A 19,916-nucleotide genomic window follows, 5' to 3' on the forward strand; every position below is an offset into this window, starting at 1 on the left:
TCACACTGGTGGTTAAAGTATTAGTGTGATGACAAAACTCTAAATCTATGTTCCAAGACTGCTGTCCCTCCTGATTTTGTCTGATGAAGATGGCGAAATAAAGTAAAGCAGATTATCAGTGCTCCTTTGGCCTGATGCTGTGGCAGTTTGTATTACCCAGTACTCCTGGAATCAATTGAAGTTCACTTGAAAGTTCACCAGGAGACATCATTGCTCAAAAGAACAGGCCTCATAACCCACAGATACTATAGATTCTCCTTCTAAAGAGCAGATGCAACTCATATCTACTTAACTGTCCTATGTCCAAACTACCATAGTAGCACTATTTTGTATTACAAGTAGTCTTTACTTAACATATTGGACACAGAATAGATACAAACTCTTCTTGTTCTGCAGCTGCAGAGAAAGTCATGATTGAAACAAAGACCTGACAAAGGGACATAACAGGATTGCTTTCTGTTCTCCAGTAATGCACTTTGTTTCAATCGTGACTGAGAAAGTCAAGATTGAAACAAAGTGCATTACTGGAGAACAGAAAGCAATCCTGTCATGTCCCTTTCTCAGGTCTTTCTGTAGGTATCTGCTTGTTTTCAAAATATAATTAAAACAGATTTGTTTCTTTTGGTGTATCTGTCCACATCAAAGTTGAGGGCACAGCTATTTATACTCTATAATATGTTTAGAAATGTATGAAATTTACTAGAGGTGAACTATGACAACTGGGTAAAATGCTAAAATGTGTTAAACTGTACTTGTATACCTTCACCTCTAGCTATCATTTAAAGAAAATATTCTGGATATCCTGGTATGCACTTGTTTAAAATGGCACAAGCCACAATGGTCTTTGCTTCATAATAAACTGAAAGGATTTAACCACTTTCAAAGGTTTTATCTTGAACACTTAATTGCTAAAATCTCGGTTATGGCTGTCTTAATATGATTAAGTCTGTGTTTTGTTTTCTTACTATTTTTAGTAAATTGTGTGGGTGTATGTGTGGGTGCATGCATGTGCAAAATCACAGCTGTTTATTACAGATAAATGTGTATAACAAATTAACATATTATAAACAACATGATTAAAAGATTAATGCTCAAACCAGCTTGCCCAAACAGTACCAGGTCAACTGCCGTCCCTTCAGTTCATTGTGATGCATATAAGAAAACAATTCTGTCTTCTCAAGGGAATTTCTAATTGTAGAATAGGAAGGTTTTAATAGTAGCAAGAGAATCATTGCTCCGGGCAGTGTTTTAGTATTAATGAGTTGGAAATTTAGAAAATTTCACATTTTCTGCAGCATGAAACTGTACAGAAGACTGAGTAAAAAGCATAGGGGAATTCATTAGTGCTAGGGATGGTACTAGTGGAGTGTGAAATAATCAAAGCCAAATGCTTTTAAATGTTAGAGACATCCCCTCTTGTAATATAAATGACTCTATACCATTTTAGGAGAAAAGAAATGTATCCATTTGTCTGAGATGGAGAGATGCATCTTTCAGAGAGATACATGCCCCATCTGCTGCACTAAATTCATAATTCATACTTGCTATAAATTATTCTGGTGCAGATAGGTCACAGAACTACTACCACTGGGACAGAACGTTATTGTTGATCCATGTCTCAGACTGGATACTCCAGGCTTATTATTAAAGAATACCCTCTGCCCTCTCTGAAGTTTTCTTTTTTTCCCTCAAGAATGACCTTATTTATAGAACAGAAATGCTAGGTAAAAAACAAGTGTGTGTGTGTGTGTGTGTGTGTGTGTGTGTGTGTGTGTGTGTGTGTGTGTGTGTGTGTGTGTGTGTATGCATGTGTAAAGGAACTGGCTATTTTTCACTAGAGTTCTGTAGAAAATAAATTGATGACAGTAGGTGGAAATAATATCTGTTCATTCCAGAATCCTACAGTAGATGACTTGTAGGATAGAAATCAACATTAGAGGATAGCATGCTTGCTGCTTCAAAATTCTATATCCACAGGAAATTGTCTGTGAATGCCAACTTTAAACTCTGACATACAGAAATGTAGATTTAAGAGGCATGGGAAGCAAATGTCAGTATTACAGATATCAATAAAATTTGTAGGGTCAACTGAATGCTGGCATAAACAACTAAGAATTAAATATCCAAAAGTATGTTTCTCAGGTGAGATTATTATGACACTGCTGTGCTGTAAATCTTATGAATTGCTTATGGTATGCTGAATGCAAACAAAGACTTATTCAGTCTTTATTGCAACCAGTATTTTTCCACAATATGTAATGTCTTTCTGCACACATTGCATTCAGACAAATGACAAGAATATATTGTACAAAACTCTAATAATTTTTAAAACTTCAAGCAGAATCATTTCAGTCATACTTACAATTTACCAAACAAGCATTAAAAATAATAAGACTATGGGTACAATTTCTTTAAATGTTCTATCAATCTTAAAAATGTAAGATACCACAAACCTTATAAAAGTCCGGAACCCTGTTGATCCTAGTTTAGTTGTCCCTCTTATTCCAAGGAATCTGATGAACAAATTAGTTATTCGTTCTACCACTCGCAGATAGCTAAACTGCTTCGCATACTTTGGAAACACTTGCTTCAGACAAAGGGAGGGCAAACTATTTTCTCTGTGCATGCCAGCATCCTGTTCCTGAAAATTGGAGTGACTGTCATTAAATATCTCTTCTTCTTTGGTTGTCTCAGGCACATGGTCAGACTGAAGAGATCTGTTTAAATAAAAAATAAGCAATACATACACATGATATATACTATTAGATAAGCAGTATTTTACATTATAACTGATCTGATGCTAAAAAATGAAATGAATATGGACAATCAATTTGATACTGATAAGTATGCTAAACAGCCCTCAATATAACTTTCTCTGTAATACTTACAATTTCAAACTAATTTTATCTAATTTATGCTTCGCTAAGAAAAGCCACTTTTTTATTTTTCACTGTGTACAACATCTGTTTTGACATTTGTATAACTGCACTTCCTGCTGTAATTTTCCTATTTTTTTTTTCTTATGCTGTGGTTAAACTTTTTGAACTGTATTGTATCATTGTACTTCTGTTTTTGTATCTGTATATAGCTTTTCTTCCTATATCTCCACTGAAAAAGGGTAATTTATTGCCCAGATGGATGAACGTGGCTCACAAAATACTGAAAAAGTTAATATGGATATGGAAAAAGTTAGCAGATAGGCTGAGTCTAAAGCTTAGTTACTTTTTATTAAATAAAACAGTTTATGTGATAATTTTAACATAATCACTATATTCAAGCCATTTTACCTAGGTTTTGTAAATTTGTCAGGACAACTCAAACAGAAATAGGCATATTTCAATCCCAAATTTTATTGTTGTACTTGAGGTAGTGTGATTAAGAAACAAAGTAAAATTCTGGAAGAAAAAGAAATCAGAATAATCACATTAGGCCTCTACTGCCATAAATATTGTGGGGTCATTATGCAGTTTTCTCCAGAAGGGAAATTCAGCAGTAAATGATTAAAATTAAGCTCACAACATAATTCAACAACAGCAAAATGTGTTATGGTGTGGATGCTCTGCAAGAAAACATTGAAATTTATATGACCAAAATGTTTGGCACATAAAATTTAGCTGAATATGTGGTGTGTTTTATTAGTTTAGCTCCATATTTTCAAAATATTCTTCAAATGACCCTGTGACAGTTTCAGCAAAGTCATATAAAGTGTGAAGGCACATAAATATGCAGACTGTTGCAGATACTATGGTTGTACCAAGTCCACAAATGTACAACTTACAGACAGAGAATGAAAGGCAGGTCAGTGGGCAGTCTGTTTGTTGCATGTTATGTTGTATCATGAATGGTCCACAGCGGAGCTACACTCTGCACTTAATGCATGAGATATTCAGGTGTTCCACATGGCAGTACTTTGCAGCTTAGAAACATACAACAGATGCAGAAGGAATGTATATAAATGATAAAGTATACAACACAGAAGCACCATTCATTTTATAAACAAAATGCACAACAGAAGAACAGAGTGAAAAAAATACAACATATTACGGTGCACAGCACTGCAGCGATTTGTAACTTACAAATAAACGATAAACTAGTTGCAAGAGAAATGTATATAAAAGACAATGTAAACAATATGGGAGCCATGTAGACCTTACAAATAGATTGTGATATTGTAGCATTCTCTGCACCATACACCATGTTAAATGAATGATACTGGCATGTTCTATATGGCAGCAATGGAATTCTAAGAGATACTGTGGTATCAACTTTAAGAGTTCATGCAAAAGTCTATACTATGTCATCTCAATTTCCAATCCCTAAAACACTTTCCTTCATATGTAAATCAAGGAACTAACTAACTGAGTACATAAAGGGTGCAGTACTTGAACCAGAATGAGTTTTTCACAAATATGCATAATACTTAAATTGAGCTATTTTTTCCACCCTATATCTCTCAAACTCCTACTTCATTATTCTTATTGCAGCTAATAAAAAAAATAAAACAAAAACAGCAGAAACACTAATCACTCTTTTTCTGAGCTAACATAACTTTGGAGAAAGAATAAAACACAGATGACACATTTGATCATGTGATTTCATTACTTGCAGTATATAAATTTGTGACTTTTTAAGTGCAAGTTCATCTTGAAAAAGCCTGGTATTTATCCAGGCGAAAGCGCTTGATTTTACATGTGTTTCGTCTTTTTATTTTGAATAAAACTGTCAGTGAGTTACTGTTGGACTGGTTCGCTTTTCTCCTCTGCTTTGGGATTTTTGTATTTATTGGTTTAGAACTTTTTCTTGGTTTTCTAAGAATAAAACAATATTACTTAGCAAAAACACTCCAGTAAGATATTGTGAGCACAGCAAAAATAGATGCAGTCTCAGACATCCCAGCTTAACAAACAACCCACTTTGGACTAGAAAAAGAAAAACATTCAGATATACAGCAGCCCTATTAGTATGAAATTAACATGTTCATGCCCACTGCATAGTGAGGTGCACTGCTGTACAATGCTAAAAGTGCTGGGTTTGCAGGAAAGGGCTCTGTAATTTTCCTCCAGTTCAGCTGCGGTGGTGGTGCTGCGGTAGCATTGTTGCCTCACAGTAAGACGTTGTCCCGTTCAATTCTCAGCTAGACCGTCTTCTGTGTGGCGACATGCGTGAATGGGCGTGCCTTCGTTGAAGGTTGTGTGTCAGGGCAGGCAACTCGGCACGTAAAAATCTACTGCCAATCATTAGCGAACTGGAGTTCCACCATGGCGACCTCTAACCGGGAAAAGCCGAAAGACACAACAACTGAGGGGAACTTCACTATCTTGTGTCCAAACATAATGAGCCCATATCAATGCTATCAGATGTGTTGCATTGCATAGATCACACACTGTACTGCACACTGACCTAGTCCATCTAAAAGAGAGTTGAGTTCATAATCCCACGAGCGCATACCCTTCCCCATCTGTCCCACTAATCATTACTTATATAACCTACTATTTTCACTACATGTATAGCATGTTATTATTCCTTAAATAACTATTTCTCAAAATACAATTCTTCCCCTTTTTTTTGATGTTGCGTCTTTCGGCTTTTCCCGGTTAGGGGTCGCCACATCGGAACTCCGGTCTGCTAATGATTGGTAGTTGATTTTTACATGCCGAGTTACCAGCCCTGATGCACAACCTTCAATGAAGGTATGCCCATTCACGCATGTCTCCACGCAGAAGACGCTCTTGCTGAGAATTGAACCGGACAGCGTCTTACTGTGAGGCGACAATGCTACCGCAGCACCACCACCACGGGTTAATACAATTATATGGAACTCTCATGCACAGCCACAAAACATTCAGAGAGCCTAGGACTGAATCTTGTTTGAACACACTATTTTAGTGCTGTGCTCCTAGACAGTGACCAAGCCTGTCTGCTGGGCAATTAATTGGTACAGCAGGTCATATGAGAGAAGACTGAGGGCATTTTTGTAGTACTCTCTCTCCTGGCGGAGCACAGTTGTTTCAGCATTCTATCCTGTTTGAGCAGTGTGTTGCAGCACACTCTCTCTCTCTCCTGGTTGTCTGGAGTGTGTTAGCATTTTCTCCTGGCTGAGCAGAGTGTCACAGCCCTATTTCTTTTTTTTTTTTTAAAACAATTTTATTGATTTTAAATAAAACAAATTTATAAACAATCACATAAGTTTCATAGAAAAATTGTAATTTCAGAGATTGTAACCTATAAAATTCAAATAACTATATAGAATAACTGATAACATAAAATAACTAAGGTATTTACAAAGACATTCATTAATCTTTACATAAAATGCAGTACTTTAACCATTTTTGATTGTGTTTCACATATAGAAGAAAAAAAGAAACTGAAGTTATTCATTGTAATTGTTAATCTTTTTCAACAAATTTTATAAATGTACCCACATATGGTATGAATATGTCTTTCTAGTTGTTCTAGAAATTATAGTTTTAAGTTGTAAATGACAAACTTCATTTAACATATTCTCAAATTCAGTGAAAGTAGGAGGGGATTCAGATATCCAGTTTTTTGTAATGCTCTTTCTAGCCACAGCAAGTATTGCTCAAAGTAAAGCATATTTTACTTTTTTAACACTGTGTGATATGGGTGTATTAAAAAGCACTAAAGAATTGTTAAGCGTGAAATTATCTGTGAATAGTGCCTGTAATAGTTCATTAACACTCCCCCAAAATACTCTTATAGCAAGGCAATCATAGAACATATGAGCCCAATCTATATTTATGTCTGACCTAACATTTGTTACAAATGTTCTGTTTTCTGTTGATTTTATTCATTAGTTAACAGCCCTCTTTCTTGATAGAGTAGTGTTGTGTGCTATACCTTACTGCTGTATAACAACATATCACTTTCATATAGCCTAATGTCTTATGTTCAGAAGGAACACAGACTGAAATGTGGTTGCAGGAGTGTGTTTTTGGCGTAACATGTTTGATTTTGCTAAAAAGATCTTCATGAGAATAAGCAACCAGACATGCTCTTTCATTCTGTAGCCTGGCCACCACTAATACTGCTTTAATATAAAATTGGTTTGACATGTCTTTTCAGTTTTTCACCAATGAGGTTGCCACCATTAGATCCACATTCCATTTTCTATACCCAGTGCACTGCATATCTACTAAGGATGAGAGTACATCATCCTGCACTTGGATAGTGTTTTCAGTTACTGAACATGAAGGACTCATAGCTGGAGTCCCAAGCTTGCACTTTTTAACTTACGGACTGGATCCTTGTTCTTCCTGACTATTTTTTTTTTCTGGATCCCATTCCTCAAAAAAAAAATGCAACTCTGGATACAGGAATTCTTGATAATTTCTACCCTATATTTTACCTCTTTTTTGGGGGGTAAGATTATCAAGAAGATTGATTAGGTACAGTGTGTGAATTACACTGGACAGTCACTGTACTTATATAATCTGTGACATCCTCACTCTGGGCCAGTAATCAAGGAGCCTGAATCCTCACCACTGGCACTGGAGAGGGACATTCACTTGGAACAAAAATGGGTATACCCAGTATTTCCAGATGCAGCTCTCTGCATCAAGCACAATTTTCCTTAAGACCACACAGGGAACACACTTAGTCCAGGGTCTGGAGTTCTCTGTCTCCCTCTAGGTCTCAAATAAGACTCCCCACTGGCACAGCTGTAGAGTTGAGACCTCAGCCAAGTGTCCAAGTCAAGTTCTCCAACACCATCTCTGTGAAACCAGTGCTTCGTGTCTCTACTCCAAACAGCTGACACACACACACTTTGAGATTTGATTTTTGCACACACACACACACACACACACACACACACACACACACACACACACACACACACACACACACATGCACACACACCTGAGAAAGGCTGGCACATTTTACTAGCCATGGCCCCTTCTGCTTAGACTATAAGGCAGTTACACCACCACCAGATACTCCAAAGCCAGCTACTCTAAGGCTCTTGCAAGGGTACCCAATCATACTAAGTGAAATTAATATTAATGCAAATGATAGTTTAACCAACAGCAAGGCTTTCGGAAGTGGCTAGAGCTATTGCAAAATATATACAAGTACTCTCAGAGATTAAAATATTCTCTAAAAGACCAGCCACAATGAAAAGTTTAAATATATTTAATATTAAATAAGAAAAGAACATAAAAATACTAAATATCTGTTTACAGTAAATATCAGTTTCAATCACAGGAAATATTAAAATAACAGATGAATAGATTCACACAAATATAGAAAAAAAGTACTTAACTAATCTCACTATATTTTCCTGACTGATCTAAATAACTACTATTCCCTGGTTCACTTACTAGAACAAGGCAAGATGAAGCAGGTGAGGGGCCCTTCTCTGTCAGGTTCCAAAAACAGACTCCCATGAGAGTTCAGTCTTACCTAGTATTAAAATATAATTTTTAGTGATGGATTACAGAATGACATCACATACATCTGGTCATCTGACTTCTGGTTCCAATGCTACCCCCCTCGGCTAGAAGCTGTCAGGATTTAGTACATATGTGTCAAAAATACACACAGAGAGAGCCTTGCTAAGATCTGTTGCAGCTCCTGAATGTTATAAAACAATTTCAAACTTCCATCCTTCGAGAGTAGCAATTAGTTCACCCTAAAGACAATGCAGAAAACTTCCTAGTGCAGAGTTTTTGTCTCTGGCTGCATTGAGACCTGTAAAATACAATTTTTATGGTCTAAGCCAGGTAATTTAATTTCAAATTATTTTCAAAGTTAGGTGGATTGAGATTAACCACTTTTCTTCCAGTATCCTCTGTTATCATATCTATTTAATTCAATTACAGTACAGTCAAGACTCACTGTTGGTGCATTTTTAACACAAGCAACATCACAAATATATACAAACATCTGTACAAAGCAGTTTGATATACAAATGACATATAATTCTTTAGAAAATTCCAGCTAGCTGTACTGGCGTATGTTACACATGCACTGCCCTACTTCTCCTGGCATAGCTGGCAATACCTTACATTGTCACACAATCATATCAATCTTTTCTACAAGCCTGTCACAGTACTAAGGCCATCTTCATTAGGGATACTTAATGATTTCCTTATGGTAAGAGATCAATACTTATAGGTTCATAGGTAGGTACTAGGCTATCGGCCCAAGGGCCTAAGTAAGCCTAGCCAACAAGGTTCCCTGACGTACGCCACCCAAGAAAGTTATTTACCTGTGCCCCTATTGAGCAGAGCCACAGAAGTGATCTCAGGCTGTATTTCCTATTTCCCATTCACTTATCAAGATTTTTCTTGAAGAGCGCTAATGAGGAACTTTGCTTGACATAGATGGGTAGCTTGTTCCAGAGTATGGGAAGTCTCTGAGACAGGAATCTATCCCTCTATGATGTCCTGTTTATTATGGTGACAAGGTTTAGGTCCCTAGAATGTGTAGCTCAGAGGGATTGGGATTTCTTTAGGTGTAGCATGCCCAACAGCTCTGGGTTTGACATAGCTTTATATGTTATCCAGAGATCACCTCAGAGTAGGCAATATGGTATGGAGTAAAGCTGGAGTTTTTTGAGATGGTCAATGCAGGGCATCTGTTTGAGGCCAGTAATCCTCTTTGTGAGGTACTTCTGTGGCTTTTCCAGCTGCTGCAAATGTCTTGTGAGGTACATTCCAAAAAGGGGCATTGTACTCTATAATGGGTCAAATGAGTGTCGCGTAGAGGGGAACAATGACCTATTTTGTCCTAGATGAGGACCCTTTTGTGATGAGGTGTGCCATGTAGAAGGATTTCCTGACTACTGTGACTTTTACATTGTTCTAGTCCTGTTTGATATTTTGGAAGCATATGACATTGTGAATGATGGTATCCTGACTGACTCATTATAATCTTGCTGTGGTATTTCCTCTAATGTACAGATGACATGATGAATGATGACAGCCTGATTGACTCATTATAATCTTGCTGTGGGATTTACTCTTATTACCAAATTAAAACCTTACAGATTAGCCACTGACCAGCTACCTGGTGACTTTCTTCAACTAGCTGCTTCTTCCATAGCTTACCCTGTATCTATTCTAATCAACCATTCTATCTCTGAACAGTATTTACCATCTTTTTGGAAAAATATCCCATATAATACCCCTTACATAAAGGCAGCCACTTAACTGATATATCCAACTAGAGACACATAGCTATTCTGTCCCCACTTGCCAAAATCTTAGAAAAATGTATACATAAACAGATATTAGGCCATTTCCTGACCAATAATCTACTATCCAAAACACAACACAGCTTCCATCCCAAGCATAGTACCAGTACAGCACTCATCAGCTTTACTGACACTGTATACTAGCTTAAAAACAAAAAACAATTAGTATCTGCTACCTTCCTAGACATGTCAAAAGCACTTGACACTGTGTTATATCAAATACTTCTAAACAAACTAGGCATCTACCACTCCAGCTCTGAAACCCTAAAATGGTTTCATAGCTACCTGACTGACAGAAAACAAGCCACTCTATGGGAAAATAAACTCTCCACACAGTTCCCTGTTAGATTTGGGGTCCCACAAGGCTCCATCCTCTGTCCACTCTTGTTCACTATCTTTACTAATGACCTTTATACTGCAGCTAACCCAGCCTCAATTGTACAATATGCTGATGATGCTTCCCTGATCTTCTCTGCCCCGACTATCAAAGAATTCCAAGAAAAAACTCAAGCAGCCCTACACAGTATAGAAAATGATCTAACTCTCCATCAACTTATACTTAACTCCCCAAAAACAAGCTTATGGTATTCCACCAAAACCCAATATCTAAGAATCTATCTCCTATTTATATTTCCTCTTCCAATGGCACTATAATAGAGCCAGTAGAACATATAAAACTTCTTGGTGTTACAATTGATAGCAGACTTAAGTTTGATAAACACCTTGCTCTAACCATTAAAACGGTGCATGCCAGACTAGGTTCACTCTACAGAGCAAAAACCTTTCTCACTGACCAAGCCAGAAATGCTGCTGCTCAAAACCATCTATTATCTTCCCTTCTATGTTGTTGTTGTTGTCTTTTCCCAGTTAGGGGTCACCACAGTGGAACACCGGCCCGCTAATGATTGGCAGTAGATTTTCACGAACGCTGAGGTGCCAGCTCGACGTCCAACCTTCAATGAAGGCAAGCCCATTTACGCATGCCTTTCAAACACCCACTATATTACTCTCAAATATTTACCAGCCTTCGCAAATCTGACCTAAATAGCCTTGAATCTTGCTATAACAAAATTGCCAAATTTGCTACAAATCAATCTCATGGATCTCACCACTGTACTGCATTAATTCAGCTAAACTGGCTACAGCTCCCTCATCTCTTCACCCTGACTCAGCTACTAACTGCCCACACAGTCCTATACAAATCTGACAACTGCCCAGCTCTATCAGATCTAGTCCAACTCTATAGTAACCTAACATCCCTTAGATCTGCTAACAAAATATTGTTAAAAATTAGTAAAGCGAAAATGCTTATGGCATCTCCCTATTCTCCCATGCCATAGCCAAGCAATGGAAGTCTCTTTCACAGCATATTCTCACCATCAATAACACACTAGTTTAAACAGACCCTAAAAGAACATTTCTCTAAACATAGGCTCTGCTCCTGAACTAACCCAGGCTAAACACCTCTACCCACAAATATCTAAATCCTCCTTCTACCTTCCTTTCTCAGTATCTCATGGCTTTTTTTAATCGTTCTCCCAAAAGAATTGCAGAAAAGAATGATGTATGGAAAACTGATATTGATTGAAATGTTTGACAATTGCTTGTAATTGCTTATTATTTTTTCAATATGTCTAACTTTGTTACTTCTGATTTTTTAATATTACTGTAAGAACTTGTAATTTGTATTCCTGCATATGTCCTATAATTATTGTAACTCGCATATGTCATTTGTAAATTCTATTGTAATCTACCTTGGAGTTTTTCCCCATGGGTCGCTGCTGAAAATGGGCTTCTGGCCCAGCCGGACACTACCCGGTTAACAAATTAAATAAATAAATAAATAATTTCCTCTAATGTGCTAGACTGCTTTGTGTTGCCCACAAGGGGTAGCTTCATGGCTTAATTCCTCTTGTTTTTATCCTCTGGAGTATGCAGTGCCTTACAGCTCAAGCATTTAGATCCATTAGCTTTTACAGTATTAATGTTGCCTCTTGAGGATCTTATTGGCAGGACAAGATTGGCCTACCTATTCAATCATAAGGACACGATTGGCCTGGTATATCTGTGCTGATGATATTCAGCTTTACCTCTCTTTTCCTCAGCAATGTATACAAAAAGTATGTATTTCTTAGTAGACTTTTTAGGTGCCAGTCATTCTTTTCTTTCCAGTAATTGGTTGAAGCTGAACATGCCCTGAACAGAAGCTTTGGTTACACATGCCACCCTGTGGGACTTCTCTGCCTTATCACTTATAACTTATATTCTTTATGATAGTAAAAAACTGGAGTTATGCCAAAAATGCATAACCTTGGTGCTAGTGTCATCAACTAGCTGATATTTAGAGGCTGTATTTTAACTGTGGTAAAGGCAGCTGTTTTCCATCTGAGGAATACCACCTGTATTAGGCACTTGATACACGCAGTGGAGTTCTCTCCTGTCATGTACACCTTACTTTCCTCTCCTCTTGATTACTGTAGTGCCCATTATCATGGGGCCTCCAACCCTGACACTGACTTATGAAATCTAGTGTAAAACCTAGCAGAAAGGTTACTTACCAGTCCACGTAATTGCTAGTGTATTACTTGCTGCAAAGTGGCACTGGCTCCATGTATAGCTTCATGCAGTATTCAATATTTTTGTATTGGTTTTCCTATTTCTATATTTCATGGGTCTTTCTTTAACTGAAGAAGTTAACTCTTCCTTGCAAATGTCCACCACAGTCACTGTGTACCTCTACCTTAGGGCTCTTAATAGTTGCTGGAATGTGGCCCAAATTGCCGATTATACAACGTTATGCATATCAGGTTGCAGGCTTTAGGAATCTGCTGTCTCAGGAATTTAGGGAGCATTTGGCCTTGACATTATCCTGTTTTTACTGGTCTCTAAAATCTTACTTGTTTATCTTTTTATTCAGTGACAACCTGTATGAAAAGCTGTTGCTTTTGTGTTAAACCACACTTATGTATTACTATACTCGGCATCTTACTTTATTTGTTTTATTCTTGTCAAAATGCTTAGTTGATAACTAAAACAGCATGGCAAAAATGCCATGCCTTCTTTTTAAATTAAATTCAAATATATTTTTATTGAATTTTACAAACTTTTCAAACACACAAAGGAAAACTGTAAGTCATTACAGGAAGCAGTGAAGTATAGGTATATATATAACAGTTAGTACAAAAACTATGCGCATTTATAAAACAGCAGTTATCTTACAGGGAAACTTACATCTTAAAGAATAATATAAGCAGTAAAGACCCCCAATAACCTATTACAGTCAAAGTCTAGAGATACAAATGGAAAATGGCTTGGAAGGAGGAGTATATGACTGTCTTAAGAAGAAAGAAAAGCGGTAAGAAGGGTATATCCATATAAACCAACTATTTAACCATGTACTACTATTTATACCATATTTACAACATATTTACACCATGGATGCCAGAGGATAACAAATAGATATAACAAAATACTTTGTAAAAATCAAGTTGCAGTGTGATGATAACAATGTCTAATGATTATAGGGCCAGATATGATACCGATGGAGGATTTCCTGGAATGTAGTGTTAGTAACCCACATTTTGGGAGATTATTTAGTTTGGATTAGGTCAAAAAGGCTACATCAGTAATTCTGAAAATATTCTTTTTTCTTTTGGTTATTATTGCATAACATGTGCAGATATATATTTGATTGCCATTGATGTAAAGTTTTCCCAAGCTATTGCTGAGGGATTGACCCAATTCTTGGCTAAAAATATTTTTGTAAGAGCGCAGGCCATAACACAGATGTGGCGATGGATACCCTTAAGAGATTTAGGAATTATATTTAGAATCATGGTTTGCCAAGAAAATGTGTTTTTTTCGTACCCCATTTTTTCCAGCTGAGTTCTGAGAGAACAGCAAAGTTTGTAAATATTCTTACAGCTCCAAAAGATGTGAAGTATATCTACATGTGGAAGGGAACAGAACGGACAGGTTAGGTTTTTATTGTATCCGAATTTCAGTAAGACTGCTGGGGTATAGTAGGAATTGTTGTTTATCATAAGTTGAGTGTAAATTAGGTTTTTGAAGGGGGTTAGATTCAGGGTATTATTGATTGCTTCGCACTTAGACTCCGTAGAGATTTCTCCTTGTATACCATCCCAATATTTGGAAAATAGAAGTGAATGATTATACTTAATGCTTGACACAAGTTTATAGGTATTCAAAATCATTTTGTTCCATAGGGAAAGTGATTAAATGATAGATTGTGATACTGTAATGTCTTGCTCCTTCACTCCATAGCAAGAACATTTTTGTTTTATAAGTGAGCTAATTTGTCTTAAGACAGGATCATATTTGTTAGGAGCACCAAATAAGGCTTTGACCTCAGCAACATTTTTAGAGTTATAAAAGTGCCAAACTATGGCTTTCTTAATAATAGGGAAGTTTGTTAGATCGATCATTTTATTATTGATTTTTAAGTTAGGGTTTAGGTGAATAGGTTGGAGAATGGGAGCAGTATTGTGTAAATTTAAGGAGGTCATCAGTGTTTGAAAGATGCAAATTGTGTTCTTTAGTGTAGGCAAGATCTTGAACTTGTAGTCACCATCAGGTGCTAGAAAAGGGACAGCATATGGATTGAATTTTAACAAATATATATAGTTGCACCAGATTATGATCCAGGTTGGGTACCAAGATTCAGCAGAGGGATCATAGCAGGCTATTTGAATTAGACGGCTAGCATTAATGATGTGGTAATATAAATTAAAGTCCGGGAGACTTAAACCACCTTTGGTCTTTGGGGTAATTAGTTTCCTGTATGATATTCTGGTTGATTTAGGAAACCATAAAAACTTTGAGATTGTGGTTTCCATTTTTCTGAAAAAAATTTTCGGAACATTTAAGAAGATGGAGTTAAGATGAAAAAGGATTCTAGGCAAAATATTAATTTTAATGATGACAGATTTTGATAGCAAAGAAAGATTGATGTTTTTCCATCTAGTTAGATTGTTATTTATCTGATCCCAGACTCTATATAGGTTTGCTTTTATTAGTTCTTGGTGAGGGTGTGTGAAATTTATTCCTAGGTATTTGAGTGTATATTTGAGAGGAATGTCAGACGGGGAAGTAATATTCTAAATGGTTTGCAGGGTTTAATGGAAAAATAGATGATTTTGCAGGGTTTAATTTATAATTAGCAGCCTCAGCAAAAAGATTAATAGAATTTCGGAGTTTATGAAGATCGGTGTTGGGAAGCTCAAAATAGATGTTTAGGTCATCTGCAAATGCAGAATAATTTATATCAATGTTAAAGACTTTTGGGATATGATGATAAGTCTTTTGTTTAACCCAGAGAAGGAAAGGTTCGAGATATAAATTGAAAAGATAAGGTGAGAGTGGGCAGCCCTGCCTAGTGCCATTGATAATTTTAATAGGGCGTGATAAAGTTTTATTTATATACAGTGAAGTAGAGGCATTGTTATAAAGCATCTTAATAGTTTTGCTAATAAGATCGGGAAAGTTAAAGAATTTCATGGTTAGGTAAAGGAAGTTTAGACCAATGTTCTCAAAGGCTTTGGTAGCATCTAGCGTGAGTGCATAGTGCGGGTTGTTATCACTTTTTAGAAACAACATTAATGTCTTTAAGGTAAGAGTATTGTCACACAGCTGCCTCTGTTTCATAAATCCCAACTGTTCGGAAGAAATGACTGTAGCTATAACTTTCTGAATTCTATTAGTGAAAATGGTAGATAAGATTTTGATGTCAACATTAATAAGGGCAATGGGCCTATAGCAGAGAGGGTTGGACTTGTCAGAGTTTGGTTTTGGGATGAATATTGTTTTCAAATTGTTCATACACTTATCAGTAATCCCTTTAGAGATGATATAATTATACATGGCAAGGAGAGTTTTAGAAAGGTGATGACTAAAAGTTTTATAAAATTCTCCTGTAAAACCATTAGGACCTGGCGCCTTATTTGGTTTAAGTTTTTTAATAGCTAGCATTATTTCATTCAGTGTTATGGGGCTGTTTAGAAGGGTGTTTTGTGCGGAGGATAATTTTGGAACAGATAGCTCATTTAGGAATTTTTTGTGCATTTCATTTGGGGTCTGCTTTTTGGGATTACAGATTTCAGTGAAGATATTTACAAAAGAGTTAACAATATCTTCATTACTGTATAAGTTTTTCCCTTTGTATTTTATTTCATTACTATAGTTTGGTCCCTCTTTGATGTTTATGAGTCTAGTTAGTGTACTGGAGGGGGTTTGGGCCCATTACGAATATCTGTGAAGGAGTTTGAGCTCTACCAAGGATTGATTTTGTAAGTGAAAGGAGTACATTTTTTTTGTATCTCATGTAGTTTCTTTTCTAGTTCAGGAGAAAAATCCTTTTGTAGTTGTGCATCAGTCATCTTTTGCTCATTGTTGAGGTTATTGATGTACAATTTCTCTTTTTTTTTATAATAAGATGATTTTTGTATCAGCATTTATCTGATGACCGCTTTGGCCGTAGCTCATTGGATATCTAAGGGGATGGTGGATAAACAAGATTCTGCATCAAATTGTTTCAGATAATCATTAATTTCCTGCAGAACATCATCTTTTTTTTAAGAATGTTACTATTCAGTGACCAAGTGGGACTACTGCCATTGCGATTTAGGTGGTGAGTGGGATTAATACAAAGTGAGACATTTGAGTGGTCGGATATAGATCTAGCCTCAAGGGCAAAGTTTGTAATTTTGTTTGAAAAGATATCAGAGACCAAAATATAATCAATTCTGGACCAGACTTTGTGTGAAGCCGAATAAAACGTGAACTTATTTAGCTCTCTGTCATGGTCAAATATTTAAAAAGGGTCAACTAGGTTGAAGCTATTTTTCAAATCCTGAATAGATGCAGCTACTTGCGAGGGCTGTTTCCAGTTTTTATTTGAACTATCATTCAAGGGGTCCATGAGTGCATTCTAGTCACCACCAATAATGAAAAGGTGATTAGGAAATTGAACTAGTAGATTATATGCATTTCATAGATGAATAAGTGCTGGTTTGTACATGGGCTATATAAGTTTAAGAAAAGTAAAGGAGATTTTACCTGAGGGTACGAGCAAGAAAATAAACACCATCTACCATTCGGGTCAAATTTAGTATTTAGTACTTCGCCAGGAAAGGATTTTTTTATTATTATTACAGTGCCTTTTGATGCAAGACTATTCCCTGCTGATATCACAAGTTTAATTAAATTTCTTTTTTTAATATTATCCCATTGAACATTTGTCATATGGGTGTCCTGCAGAAAGACGATGTTAGATTTATCCTGAAAAATCAGGTGCATAACTAGTTTCTTTTTATTGATTTCTTGAAGGCCATTTACATTCCAGGAATTCACACTAATCATCATAATTTACATTCAAAACGTAGATATATGCTAGGATAAACTAAGAAAAGAGCCCTACTAGGGATGGTCCAATTAAGAAACACACTTTTTATGTATAACAAAGTGTAATGTGGTAGTAAATCATATTCTGGCATCCATGTTCCTTAGCATAAACCCGGTGCCTAACCACCAGTCTCCCTGAGTCATTTTTGAATAAGTTCTAAATAGATACAAGTGATCTGTTTTTAAATATTTTCCCTTATGAAGAATAATACAAGAACAGAGCAGGGAGATATAAAAACTAACATTAATAGTCCAAGCGTCAACAAACATTGGACAACTGCACCACCATGCCACTCCCAAAAATGTTAAGGAATATTGAAAAAACATATGTACATAGAATGCACAGTTAAAGTCAAAGTGATGTTCGAGTTAGGAGTTAAGGGAGATAATAAAACAATACTACCATAAGAACATAATGCATACAGCATTTTTAAAATTAATGACTTTGAAAATTTCCATGTAAATAAGCAAGTGAGGTTGGAGTAATATAGACAATAAAAGTTACTAAGTAATTGAAACCAACACAATTTATAACCAGAGCTATTAATAACCATTACGGGAGACAGTAACACAGGTTCAATTTATAACTGGCATAGCAGTAAGTACCATAATATCCTAATAATATCTTTTGGTCTCCTGTATGGAGAAGGGACAGTCAACTTAGATAAGCTCTAACTGACCATACTGCTATAAAGGGAGGTTAACGGAAGGGGTAATTATAACAGGAAATAATTACAGGTTAAATATATGCGTCAGCAAACAGAATAGCTCTGAGTAATGTAAATACATTTTTTACCTATTTAGATATCTAACTGGGTTTATTAAATATGCATTGCACACATAATTACATAGCAATAGGATTAGAGAAGGAAAGACAGAAACAAGAGCATTAATTGACAACCAAGCAGTTAATTGGATTTTCACTGAATGCAGTTCACAGTAAACTACATAACTCATATATCATCACTAGCCAGTTGAATTAAATAACTGTAAGAAAAAGAAAAAAACAGTTTAGCAAGCCTTTTTAGCAAGCAAGCAAGTTTTAGCAAGCCAGCTAATTAAACTAAGCACAAGCATACAGTATATCAAGCTCACTAGTTCTGTAGATCCACCTTCATTGAGAGAAGGAACAAAACATCCATATCCTGCACTTTCAGTATAGAATTAAACATCATGATTCATGAATCGTGATTGAATCATGGTGAAAGTAGTCAAAATTCTAATTTGTGTTTCCATAAAACAACAGTTAGATTTCAACACTTGAAGACATATTTTCAGTAAAGGTAGCACAGCTGTGGAGCAGACTAATAGATTACTAAACAGGCGATTGTCTTTAGCTATCTTTAAATACCTTTTGACAATTGCATAGGCTTTTTATTTTACTCACACAGTCTGAGTTTGTATCTAAAACACTTTCACAATGAGCACGCAAACACACACCTAAATAGAAAACTGAATGTTAACACATAAAATATTGTTTTTGAAAAACTGAAAAGCACAGAAAGGCATGCCTGAAGTATGGCATTGTAATTTTGCAACTTGACCAGCAGATGGCAGCTACTATACAATTTGATATGAAAGACTTCTGGCAAACTGATGTACTTGTATTGCTAGAAAAAACCTATTATATTGTAATATATTTATTACTTAAACATAAGATTAGCCTGTTAAACTACCCTGACCAAAGTCCATTACAGTCCATTTAATTACTGCCATCCTGGTGTCCAGAAAGTGTTGTTTTAGATCCATTTCTTCTTCCCTAAGCTCTAATTTACGATATTAGCATTCTCAGTAATGCACTGCTTCTTCTGTTGCAACCTACAACCTCGTGACATAATCGGCTGACGTTTCTGTTGCATTCTGGGTAATGAATGTTGAAATGGCCCTGGGAGCTTAGGGAACCCTCATGGAGCTCTAAATAAGGCCTCAACAGGCCACAGGAAGCATCGTGCACTGATACAAACTGGCCAACATATTACTGAAGAGCTAGAAAGAAAAGAAAATGCCAGGACATCCAGATGATGGTAAAAACAAGCTGGGAAAATGACAGGGTAAGTTAAATTCAGTTAACAATGTTAGAAAGCCAGCAGAGATAGGTTTTTGTAGCTGTATTCATCTTGGTTATACTATTTGTTAGTCGTAACAGTAATTCATAGCTTTTAAGCATATACTGTATTATCTTGGTTATATTATTTTACTAGCTTTAGCAGTATAACTAGTTAAGCTGGTAGTTCCTTGAAAGCTTACATAGATACTTTTTTTGCTTCATCTGCAGAGTGTA

The 19,916-nt window shown here is 36.1% G+C and overlaps 1 protein-coding gene across 1 annotated transcript in view; it reads right to left on the reverse strand.

Moving 5' to 3' along the window:
* The window catches only part of TTLL11 (tubulin tyrosine ligase like 11), a 1,746,306-nt gene that overhangs the window by 538,526 nt on the left and 1,187,864 nt on the right, over nt 1–19,916 (reverse strand). The window contains exon 7 of the mRNA XM_044058582.1: nt 2,454–2,717. Within this exon, the coding sequence (XP_043914517.1) occupies nt 2,454–2,717 (264 nt within the window). The remainder of the gene's footprint in view (nt 1–2,453; nt 2,718–19,916) is intronic.

Source organism: Protopterus annectens, chromosome 16.part0, assembly GCF_019279795.1.
Source record: "Protopterus annectens isolate FY-2018-M chromosome 16.part0, PAN1.0, whole genome shotgun sequence".
NCBI lineage: Eukaryota > Metazoa > Chordata > Ceratodontiformes > Protopteridae > Protopterus > Protopterus annectens.